This window comes from Arctopsyche grandis, chromosome 10, assembly GCF_051622035.1.
Source record: "Arctopsyche grandis isolate Sample6627 chromosome 10, ASM5162203v2, whole genome shotgun sequence".
NCBI lineage: Eukaryota > Metazoa > Arthropoda > Insecta > Trichoptera > Hydropsychidae > Arctopsyche > Arctopsyche grandis.
In genome coordinates this window covers 13,657,461-13,669,781 of record NC_135364.1, presented here as the reverse complement: position 1 = coordinate 13,669,781, position 12,321 = coordinate 13,657,461, and the positions used below count along the sequence as shown (strand labels likewise).

The window sequence follows — 12,321 nt, the reverse complement described above, 5'->3', positions numbered from 1 at the left end:
ATTTTTCAACATGTATCATAAACATTTTGTATGCATTTCAGTTGCATTTGATTGATTGCATGAATTCGTGACGTCTCGTGACCTATATAATTGAAAGCGGATTTCTATTGTTTTTTGCCATTTATTTTAACTCTGCAAAATGATATCGGACAGTGAAAGTGATGAAAGCGAAATAATAGCTCCTCGCCGAGGAACTCGACAAATCAGCAGCTCTACTGATTCTGAAAATGAATTTATCGATAATAATCAATTCCCAAGTAATAACTCCTTATATGACATTGACAACGAACCCGAAATTTACTTTGATGATGAACCCGAAATTGAAGAGCTTTTATTTAAAAAATTGATAAATATTTATAAAGCTTGATTGAAAAATAAATATAAATACGTATATAAAAAAAATGTTTCGTGCCACTGATGCGCTGGTGGCTCAAAGAAAGTATTGAAATACGACAATTAATGACGTCAACAACGATCGTCGTAGCAATCTTCGCCGATTTCAAAACAACGATTTATCGTTGTTGTAGCAGTCAAAGGGTTAAAACAAGCACAACAGTGTTTCGTTAGGCTGGGATACGGTCAACAACATACCTACCCCGCCTACAATTGTGTTGTTACGTATTTAATCGTTGACATATTAATAATATTCAGATCTATGTATGTATAAACTACTAATAAAGGCGTGTCTGAGATGGATTGAGGTCGTAGATGTAGTTGCTAGGGCCGTGCCGTCTGTCTGCCTTCTGTCAATAGTGTATCGATTGTCCGTGACAGTCGGGGGACGCGTTGGCGAATGCTAAAGGGTGATGTTGCGCGGATGGGGACGCAGGGGCAAAGAGCCCAGTGGCGCGGCGGGGGGCGGGGGCGGGGGCGGGGGCGGCGGTGGGGGCGCCAGGCTGGTGGCGTGGGGCTGCCTCTTGCACGCGCTCATGCTAGCCGCCGCTTTCGACATCTACTTCCGCTCGCCGGTCGTGGGCGGCGGCAGTGGCAGTGGCTCTAACTCCGTTTCCGTTTCCGCTTCCGCTTCCGCTTCCGGCTTCGTAGAGGTGCTCGCCGAGCCGAGCGCCCCCGCCCGCCGCCTCGTACTTTTCTTGGCTGACGGCCTCCGAGCCGAGACCCTCATTCAGAGTAACGAGATGCCCCACCTCAAGTAAGCTTCGGCATATCCTCACCCCTCCCCGATCTCCTCCTCGCCTAATATTTTACTATTCTTATTATTTTTTATCATATCATTTGTTGTATTCCACAGCTTTTCTTTGTTCTTTTTTTCTGCCCTTCGTTAAATCGACTTGTCGTGTCTCTAAACAAAACCATCATGTGACTAACTTCCTAATCTGTTCGATTTCCTTGCGTGCTTCTCGTTACTTAATGAAATTTCTTATAGTAAATTTACATATAACTAAATCAGAACTCGAGATTAATTTCAAAATTTCTATAAATTTTCCTTAGTGAACTTTAGCATAACATTCGATAACATTGTATAAACAAGAAAATAGTGATAATAATAAATTTCAGTGAAAGTGTATCAAGTGTATTACAGTATAATTTAAACCATTCAACATGAAACCTAAACATTTTATTTGATTAGTTGTTATTTTTAAATTAGTTATTATGATATCATATAATGATCCGACTTTTGTGAGTATCTATATTTTAATTTATTATTTATTCCCGATTTAAGTGAATGGATATTTTTTATTTTAATAAAATACTTATGATTTCCTACGTCAATAGCTTGGTCAAATGGAGTTTCTGAAATATTTAGGCATAATGAACGACGAAAACGATGATACGGAACATGACAAGTTTGACAGGAAACCCACCCTTCTCGATTTGTCTCACACGTCGCAAGCAAGAATCATAGATTTTTCAACGGGCGCAATCCTCGAACAACACGACAAAACGAACAGGAGGAGAAGAAAAAACGGCCCAGGGACTAAAAGTGCTCAGAGCTTAAAGAAACTAAGCCTATACCAGAAACAACGGTTGTTGAACGAAACGGAAGAGCAACGCAAGCGGCGTTTGGAGCGGTTGAGAATTAACCAGAGAAGACGCCTGAGCAACGAAACGGAGGAACAGCGCCAGCACCGATTGAGCCAAATGCGTATTAATCAAAAACGGAGACTGATGAACGAAACCGAGGAGCAGAGACGTATTCGACTGGCTCGTCTCAGGGAGTATCAACAGAAACGGCAGTTCAAAGAATCTGCAGAGCAGAGAAGGGAACGTCTGAACAAGATGAGCTACAATCAAGAGCTACGTCTGAGCCAGAAGGCTGCAGCTCTAACAAGTGAACTTGTTCGATCCAATGAAAATATCTCAGTCAGTCAATAAATTGATCATTATTTTTGCCATTAAAAAAAATTACATTAGACTTAAGAAATTTTTGCAAATGATTTATAGAATAAGATAAGACTTATTAGTAGTAATATTATATAAAGCTATTTCAGAAAATATGTATATTTTCTTTTCAAAATTGTTTGCACAAATCTGATTATTTTAAGTTAAAGATATTTTTAAGATCTGTCTATTACTATGATATTAAAAAAAAAAATACTTAAAATTAAAAAAAAAGTTAAATTATAATTTTTACAATAATACAAACATATATGTTTAAAATTTAAGTTACGTCCAATAAACTGATTTAATTAAGTTTAATAACATGCATTTTATTTTTTTTCAATTTTCACTTCCTTTTTTATTTGCACTCATTTGATTACGCTAGGTGGTCTAGTAAAATGGAAATTTTAAAATCCTATTCAATTTCTTTTGAAGAAACATTTTTCCATCCAATAAAATACATTTGATAATTGCATTCGTGTATAAATTTCCATTTGAACTGATCACCTGTTGTAAAATTCCAGATCTATCATTAACAATCGAGGTACTTGGGGTATATCTCACACCCGCATTCCTACTGAATCGAGACCAGGGCATGTAGCAATTATAGCAGGTTTCTATGAGGATCCGTCGGCTATTACCAGAGGATGGAAGGAGAATCCCGTAGAATTTGACTCGGTATTCAATCAAAGTCGCTACACCTGGTCTTGGGGCAGCCCCGACATTCTGCCGATGTTCGCAAAGGGAGCTAGCGGCGATCACGTATATACTCACTCGTATAGTCACGAAGAGGAAGACTTCTCTGGAAAGGTTTCCACCAGTAAATTAGACCTGTGGGTATTCGAACACGTTGATAAGTTTTTGTCTGACGCCAGACACAATACCAAGCTGATGTCTCAACTGAAGGAGGATAAGATCATATTCTTTCTGCATTTATTAGGATTAGACACAGCCGGTCACACACATAAACCCCATTCAAAGTTAGTGCTGCTTCGATTTTATCTAGTATTAAGTTTTGAAACATTATAATTGAGGTATTCAATTCCTTGTAGGCTTTACAAAGATAATATCAAGACGGTAAATAGCGGAATAGCTGAGATGGAAAATGTTATTGAGGAATTCTTCGAGCACGATAATAAGACTGCTTACGTTTTCACATCTGATCATGGCATGACTGATTGGGGTATGTCACAGAAATGATTCAAACTGTTCGCAGATTCATTATATGTATATGCTTATTTTATACTTAATGGTTATACGGGCGCATTCGAGCATCGAGTATACACATATACGTATACAAAAAATACACGTCAGTTACAAGAATTACCTCTAGGTGTCGCAAACAGGCTTAGTAAAGTGACAGTATAATTATAATAAAACATCGTGGTACATGGAAACACATGGAAAATTATTTTGCAGAGTTTATGTGGCAGCATATAATAGAAAAATAAGATCCATTTGAAGAGATTTTCTTTGCAATAAGACTACTGACCTCCACCAGAACATATGTATGTGAAATTCATAGACATGTAATATGTAGGTATGTATAAAAAAAATATTTGAAAATTCGTTTTCGATATTGTTAGATGTAACGTCAATCACTGGTTATGTAGTGTCACTTTACTAAAACTGTTTGCGACACCTAGAGGCCATTCTTGTAACTGTCTTGTTTTTGTTGGTTAAGTGTTTATAATCAATACTCTGATATGTCCGTACAACCAATAAGTACCGCCTATTTTAAGAAATTTGATTACTTTAGATTATCTGCATAATTTGTTTTTGTCTTCAATGGAACAGACGAATATGAGAATTTTATATTTTAATATTTCTACACCAGCTATGCTTTCCTCTTCTGATCCATTGTCCTTTTAAGTCAAATCTTCAACTGTGTGTCTAGTGATGCAGTCGTTCATCATCTATTTGATAATTAAGATATAAAATATATATTAAGAATAAAACATATATATTATATTTACATATGTCTGTATGTATGTATATTATACCTCAACATCCAGACTTGACAATATATTACAAAGTGTTAATAGGCAACGGTAAAATAAAAAAAAATATAAAAGCCTTGTAAAAAAATCGCTCTCAGGGGCTGCTTTACAAGTCATTAAAATGAAGTATAATACAGAGTGACGACGACTAGCATTGTCATTTTTGAAAAAGCCAATCAAATTTTCAAAAAAAATAACGTGTTTGAGAAGATATCAACATAGGGGTCATGGGTTCATTCCCTGGCCCAGTGTTGCTGGCCAGATCTTGGATATATGAAAAGGGCCAATGAGAGGGGGGAGGGGGGGAGCTGGGATAAAGTTCCAGGGCCCGGACTACTCGAGGGGGCCCCATGTCGGAAATCAATAATAAGAGTTTTTCTAATGGTTCTGATAGACTTTTCTTATATTAAAAATATACGTATAGGATCTTTTTTTTTAGTTAGTCATAAGGTCTGAAGTTATTATGTCCAGGTCGATCATTTCCAGTGGAAGAGCTGTAGTAGCTCGTTGACCATACCGGTGACCAAATGCAAAAAAAAATAGCATGCTTATGTACTATATACATATATGGTTTGCAGCCCGCAGTCCTTATAGACGAAAAAAATATCATGCATATTTACTATACTGGAAGGCTGCAGCCCTACAGCCCACTTGGACGAGCCGCCACTGATCTTTTCCCATCAGAATTTCATTGTTAAAACATTTCCACCAAATTGGCAACCTATCCTGTTTCTTTCAAATTCGAATTGGTTGATTTTTATATAAATTTTGTTGTATATCGAATTTTTTCCATGTTTGCAATTGGGTTTACCTATTAGGCCTTCCTGGTATAAATATATATAAAAATCCTATTTACGTTATCTAGCAAAAATCACGTCAGTAGATGACGTCCGTATTCCCTGAATCTTGAATTTTAAATCCTGGCCATCTTCGTGTAGCGCCTGGTGATTTTTTCTTCATTATGTTACGCGTGGTTCGCCATTTCATAGACCACTGTTCCATTGCTACTGAATACAAAATGGCGACCCATTATGAGGTGAATGGATATATCGCCACCACTCCACGACTCTCCCTTCCAAGAGTACCAAGCCATCAAAAATGACAATGCTCCTCGTGGTCAATCTGTATTTCAAAAGAATATAAGAGTGTCCAACTAAGAATGTATGTATGAAATGTAATATTATCAGTGGCGGCTCGTGAGAATTCATAGTGGGGGGGCTGCAGAGATTAACCGGTGATCAAATTCAGACAAAAATATCATGCATATGTACTATACTGGGAGGTCTGCAGCCCATATGGACGGCAAAAATAGCATGCATTTGTACTACACTGGGAGGGCTGTAGTAGCCCCGCAGCCCATATAGGCGAGCCGCCACTGAATATTATTATACATTTTAATATGATTAACAATTGTATTAAAGGCTCTCATGGTGCCGGTAGCAATCATGAAACTGAAACACCGATCATAGCTTGGGGTGCCGGAATCCCCCCTCCTATATTCAGCACAATAGATCCACAACCGGTGCAAAACGATTTAAGTCAAGCAGACATATGTCCTTTAATCGCAACATTGATTGGAATAGACATTCCTGTCGATTCTGTGGTAAATAATTTTCATACAATAATAAAGAACATTTACACAGATGTTAATGTTGGTTATTTTGTAGGGAATACTGCCCGATGAATATATCAACGTTCCATTCAAAGACAAAGTGAGTTTTTATCACAAGAACATGAGACAAATGTTGACACAGTTTCATTTAAAGAAGCAGCTTGTAGAAAACGGTGCCATAGCGTTGATCTATAAACCGTTCGAATCCTTAACCAATGACGATATCCTAGAACGATCCCGTCGAATTGAACAGAAGTTCGACTCGGGGCGATTTGAAGATGCGGTAATCAGAAATATAGCCATATATAATGTAGAATAATGACAATCTACTGTTATGTAATTAAAATTTCTTTCACAATTGCAGATAATCGAAATTAAAAATGTGATTCAACTTTGTTTGGCGGGCTCGGAATACTATCAAAACTATTACCAAGACATACTTTTGAAATGTATGACAGCAAATTTTCTCGGATGGATCTTTTGGCTCCTTACCGTATTGCTCCAAGGCATGCAAATAAATGAAAAACGTCGTCACATTGACAAAAGTCGCTATTACAGAACGTCCTTCAACATTAATGCAATGATAAATTCGGTATTCGGAGCAATTTTAGTTCTAACAATCTTCTTAATATATGGTAATACATTCAAGTTGCTTATTTTTCACATCTTACATACATATACATATATTATCGTCGTTTAATTTCTTATTATCTTCCACAGTTCAACAACTGCCAATTCAGTATTATGTCTATTTCTCGCTGCCGATATTTCATTGGTGGAAAGTTGCATTATCTTGGAAGTCGTGGTATGAATATTTCAGCAAACTGAATGAAAATTTTCAATCTTCTTCCACATTCATCAGCTTGCTCACATTGTTATCCATGATTGGTGTATATTTAATCGGCATCGTTATTCTAGTAAGCATTGCTCGATTGATCAAGTAATATTTTAGGTTTATTTCTAACTTTTCGATCATTTTAGATATTGTCGTTTTTCTATCGTGGCTATTTGAGTATTGGCCTCACAGCACTGGCTATATTTCCGATGCACAGTTCGTATAGGAACAAAATACCAATATTACTACATATCGTATGGGTTATCACTTGCATTTTACTAGCTGGGTTTTCATTCCTTCCCGTCATCGGCAAACAAGACGATAAACATCTTGTGTACGTAAAAAACTTTAAATATATAATCAGATAAAAATACATTAAAATATATGTAAATTTGTTGTTTAGTGGTGCATCTGCATTGACTTGGCTCATATCATCATTCATATTCCTCTATCTTCATTCTTTACCGATGATGAGGAGTGGAAAGGAGAGTAAGAGAGAAAACGGTGTGATGATTATACCATTGGTGATGATGATAACAGCAATTCAAAACAAATATTTTGTCGGATACTACTTTATGGCTAAAGGAGGTCTTCCATTGGTGTCTCAATGTATTTCGTGGATGCTAACTAGTAAGTTTAATCTATATTTTTCAAAGACGATTAAAGGTCTATTTATATTATCCAGCACTACACGTCAACAGAAGAGAACAGAAAAGACTACTCCTATTCAGACTATTAAGCAGCGCACGTTTTGCCACGTTCAGACTTGTTTAGGCCGAGCGCAAGGCAAAATCGACTCACATATACATTACAGAGTGCAACGATACGGAGCAATGTTGCTTGCGTGTATCAATATTTTCAATATGTATTAAAAATATACTATGACGTCAAATCTGGTTTTGCTTGATACGTTTCCGTGACATGTACTGCTGTATAACATGAATAGATCGTACTGCTCTTACGTATACGCCACATACACACGTAGTGCTGTTTGTGTGCAGTTGCCGGTCTGTGCTGTGCTAGTATAAGCAGATCTTAAAAAACAATAAATATTGTTTTGAACTATAATATATATGTTACAGTCAAAGTGTATTTTCAGTTGTGATATATTCCTACTGGCGTTTTAAGGTCATTCATATTCGAATACAATTCAACTATTAAATTATATGTACATATATCTACAAGCGTAAATACACTTTCAACAATTTGCGCCAGTTGTAATATAACAGTTGAGTTTTGATACCTCGGTTTTTTTTACCGAATGCTTTGGAATTCAATAATGCGTCAATATTTGCTAGATACTACGAATAAATATAATTAGTACCGTATTATGATAACTCCAAGAATGTGACTTTCCAACTCAATTTACTAGTTGAGAGATGTGTCACAAAAACCCAACCTCTATCTTACCTGGTATCAACTTATAGTTGAACTGTATTTCAGTTGTAATATATTTTGGCCAGTTGGAATGTAATTCGCCATTTGAATCAACACGTAGGTTAGACGGAATATATTCCAACTAGTTAAAATATATTACAACTGAAAATACACCTCAATTCTAACGGTAGTTTATACCAGGTTAGATAGAATGTATTGCAACTGGAAGATACACTTCAACTTTAACATATGTACTTTAGAAATAGAAGCTTGATTTCTTAAGAGAAGTAAACCGGTGATACATATTTAATAGATGAAAGATGCATAAGATGACGGGAATGGAAAATTGAAGGGCTGATGATGTATAATAAGCAGATATACACATACATATGTACATATAAATTCTTTTTCAGTTGCGTGTTTTATCGTGCCGATGTTTTCATCGCGTTTGCTAATATCTAGGTTGCACTCGATCAATATGAGTCTAGCCGTATTCTTTATTTTACTATCTGTCAGCCACGAAGGATTTTTTCTGCTCATTTTATCTGCAAATCTACTATGCTGGCTTACGATCGAACACTTTATACAAAACACTCAAAAAGATATAAAGGTAATTGATTGATTAAAAAAACTATAAGATACGTTCTACAAACATGCTATTATATATTTTTCCGCTTTTCAGCTATCGCAATTCAAATTCGGCAACGCAATTCAAGCTACGAATGTCAACAAATTGACCCCCATTGACCGAAAACTCGACGCTGATGACTTTAGACGATCCTTCATATTCGTATCCTTTTGCGAATTTCATTTCATCATAGCAGAATACATACATATACGATGATTATATTTTCTTTCATTGCAAATTTCAGCTTTTGTACATTATTTTAGCATTTTTTGGTACTGGAAATATTGCTTCTGTGAATTCATTCGATCCCAATTGGGTCAGATGTTTCGTAGCGCAGTTCTCTCCATTTACGATGACTGCTCTTATACTGTGTAAAACTTTGATACCGTTCCTTTGCGTCACATGCACTTTTTACGCTGTCAATCTAGTTGTAAAAGTATGTTTATCTTTTGCGTATTGTTTTAATTAAGTAGATATACTCATCGCCTGACAGAGTTTTAATGAAAATTTTATTTTTTAAAGGCTCCTACTGGCAATTTATTCTTAATAGTATTGATTTACTCCGACCTGATGGGACTTCAGTTTTTGCACATGATAACTAATAAAGGAAGCTGGCTGGATATCGGAACATCCATATCACACTATGTCATTATGGAAACGACTGTTTTCTTCTTATCTATTTTGTATGGATTTGGACAGCTACTTACAGGAACATCACTGTGGAAGTTTATCGATCGAAATAAAGCGAAATGTCCAAAAAGCGCATAGATTTACTTTATCTACATACGCTTTTTTTTTGTTGATTAAACGTAAAAAAAATAAAATTGTAGTTATGAAAATAACTAAGTTTTCTTTATTTAAGTATAGTTGATATTATTTATAATTAGTATACATATAATTAAAATTTCAACAAAGTATCAATGACTTTCATTACAAATATAATTCAAAATCTATTCTATTCGATGTGTAAAAAGGTCCTTCAATGCCACATTTCCGAACCCATACACCGGTTTTAAAGTAGCCTTCTTTAACCCACTGTTGCATCTGATCTGTGTTATGAGGTCCGTGGACTTCGACATCATCACTTTGGCTCCATTTAAATTCCCACATGAGTTGCGCTGCCTTTGCTTCAGCTTCGTCCTCCTTATCATCTACTTCTTCTTCCTTAGACTCTTCCTTGTCGTTTTCTGTTATCTTTTCTTTTTCCTTGGAATCGAAATCATCTGCATACATGTCGAGTTCAGAATCATTCTTCGATGAACAATTTCCAGCCGATTTTTTATCGGCTTTATTTAAAATCGATTTGATTTTTTCATACGTTTCTTGATATATATCCATGTTGCCAGTTTTCGTTAAAATTTCATTAGCGACAGATGTCAACTTGGTAACACTTTCTGCACTTGTATCAACAATGCCAGCCTTTTTTCTCTTCCATCTCTCGGCACTGGATATTTTCGTTTTCGCCCCTATACAAAATATAAAATAAAACATTAAAAATTTTATTGCCTTAAAATGTATTAAAAAATACGTAGATATAACTTACCTAGACGTTGTAAAGCTTTGAGTACTGTTTCTTTCTCTTGCATAAACGAAATCATTTCTCTATAAGAAGCGATTAGATCAAATGACTTTTCATCTTCAGATTCGGTGTCGCTGCTACTTTCATCACCCAAACCTTTCATTGAGTCATCTTTGTGAACTTTGTACTTATCCTCAGGTCTACCCTTAACTTGCACCCAATCAATGTTATCTAGCCATCCATCTTTTATTTCTTTTTCTTTTTTCCAATGATAATGACCTTGAGTATCGAAGTGCCCTTCTTCCAATTCCTCTTTCATATTGAATGGTGTGATTGCTACCTAAAATCATAATTACGTTATTTAATACATCAACAATTGACAGATTGAATATTTCGTATAAATAAAGGAATAATACGAAGTTTTATGTTTATTTGGTACGCGTATAGTATTCGCAATAGGTAAGATGTGTATATTTAGCTTACATCACCCTCAAACGTAATAGTTGAATCCTCCTGCCCTTCGATATGTTCCTGCTGATCAGGTATGTCTTCTCCACCACTGTCTTCTTCATCCGAATCTAAGGAGTGCTTTTTGGGGGCCCGAGCGCTGTCGGGGGGCGGAGACCCCGGGGCACGCCGTTTCGACATGACAAACGTTGGAAAGGGCCAACCGGCTCACACAAGCACAACACCTGCTGACAGTTGCCTCAACTTAACGGTATTAACGGCCATATACCAATTTTATTTTATATTCACGTTTTCATCAATATGAATTCAAAAAATAGTAATCAAAGATCAGTCAATCTTTAACAATTCACTTTTAAATTAATTTATATTGAAGAAATTTAATTCATAGTTCGTAAATTTGTCTGCATAATTACAATTATTTGTTTATTTACATATTTTAAAGAAGCAAACATACAGAACTACAATATAACGGGTCTGGTTCACGTTTTCAAATGTGTCTGAATCGAATTTTTAAAAATTGAAAAGATGGGCAAGAGTCATGGGCGCAGTAAACGAATACCCTCGCATACGAGTGTGAGCAGTTTATCCGAATATGTGTGTTAGAACGAGACAAAAATATTTAAACTCAACTCGTACTCGCGGTTCTAAAAGTGTGTATAAAATTAAAGTATGTTAAAAATGTTAATTGTTTTTCGTGTTTTGCTTGAAATTGCGAGTCGTTAATAGATATACACGATATCGAAGAGATGTTAAACATTATAGTATCAGTAGGTACCAGTGGCGGCTCGTGAGAATTCATAGAGGGGGGGCTGAAGAGATGAATCGGGCTGTAGTATAATACCGGTGATCAAATGCAGACAAAAATAGCATGTATGTATGTCTATACTGGGCATTTGTACTATATTGGGATGGCTACAGCCCCGCAGCCCATATAGACGAGCCGCCACTGGTAGGTACATATATCATTATAGCCCGGCGCGAGCCTGCGCCCCATTGTCCATTTCTATGGTGAACCCTTATTTTTAACGTTTTTTTGAACCTCTAGCTTTGTAGTTTACGCTCTTTCCTGGAAAAGCACCGTACTGCGCCGATCTCTATAAATCACGCCAATCAGTAGGTTCATGCAATTTATACCGATTTTCAGAAAGCCATTGATCAATTAACACTTTGGTGGACACGACTGCAATTGCAGTCATTTTTTTGTATGCTCGTGGGACACGACTGCAAGGTTTCTAGTGGTGGTTTGGAAGGGTAGAGACTGCCAGCGTCGGTGATAAACATAGAAGTAGAATGCATAGAATGGTCATTGTTAGCAAAAGTACCGTCTAAAAGCGAGCCATTGAAGAGAGAGACGGAAAGTCAGAAGAGAGACATGAGAGAGAGAGACGAATTTTAGCAAACAATGAACAAACTCTGCCGCGCAGAGTTTTTGTGGCAACATTTTTGGAGGCTGAGAGCGATTCTATGCATTCTACTTCTATGGTGATAAACCAAGAGCGCGCACAAACACGTCCGATCGCTCGCACTGTCGCGATGTGTGGT

General features: G+C 36.5%; 3 protein-coding genes across 3 annotated transcripts; 2 read left to right on the top strand and 1 right to left on the bottom strand.

Annotated features, from left to right (window-relative positions):
* Window positions 1–767: 767 nt before the first annotated feature.
* Window positions 768–2,656, top strand: LOC143917621 (uncharacterized). The gene is made up of 3 exons (XM_077439197.1): window positions 768–803; window positions 1,450–1,638; window positions 1,735–2,656. The coding sequence occupies exons 2-3, from the start codon at window positions 1,612–1,614 to the stop codon at window positions 2,332–2,334; spliced, it is 627 nt and encodes a 208-aa protein (XP_077295323.1). The 5' UTR covers window positions 768–803; window positions 1,450–1,611; the 3' UTR covers window positions 2,335–2,656.
* LOC143917619 (GPI ethanolamine phosphate transferase 1-like) lies at window positions 883–9,708 on the top strand. The gene is made up of 13 exons (XM_077439193.1): window positions 883–1,150; window positions 2,865–3,320; window positions 3,393–3,523; window positions 5,762–5,943; window positions 6,008–6,235; window positions 6,317–6,587; window positions 6,673–6,869; window positions 6,934–7,121; window positions 7,191–7,417; window positions 8,578–8,774; window positions 8,847–8,954; window positions 9,037–9,228; window positions 9,315–9,708. The coding sequence occupies exons 1-13, from the start codon at window positions 930–932 to the stop codon at window positions 9,558–9,560; spliced, it is 2,844 nt and encodes a 947-aa protein (XP_077295319.1). The 5' UTR covers window positions 883–929; the 3' UTR covers window positions 9,561–9,708.
* On the bottom strand, window positions 9,613–11,157 carry holn1 (CD2 antigen cytoplasmic tail-binding protein 2 homolog holn1). Its single transcript, XM_077439194.1, has 3 exons — window positions 10,795–11,157; window positions 10,336–10,651; window positions 9,613–10,258 (listed from the first exon to the last, which is right to left on the bottom strand). Exons 1-3 carry the CDS (start codon window positions 10,957–10,959, stop codon window positions 9,723–9,725), a joined length of 1,017 nt encoding a protein of 338 aa, XP_077295320.1. The 5' UTR covers window positions 10,960–11,157; the 3' UTR covers window positions 9,613–9,722.
* Between the last annotated feature and the right edge of the window lie 1,164 nt (window positions 11,158–12,321).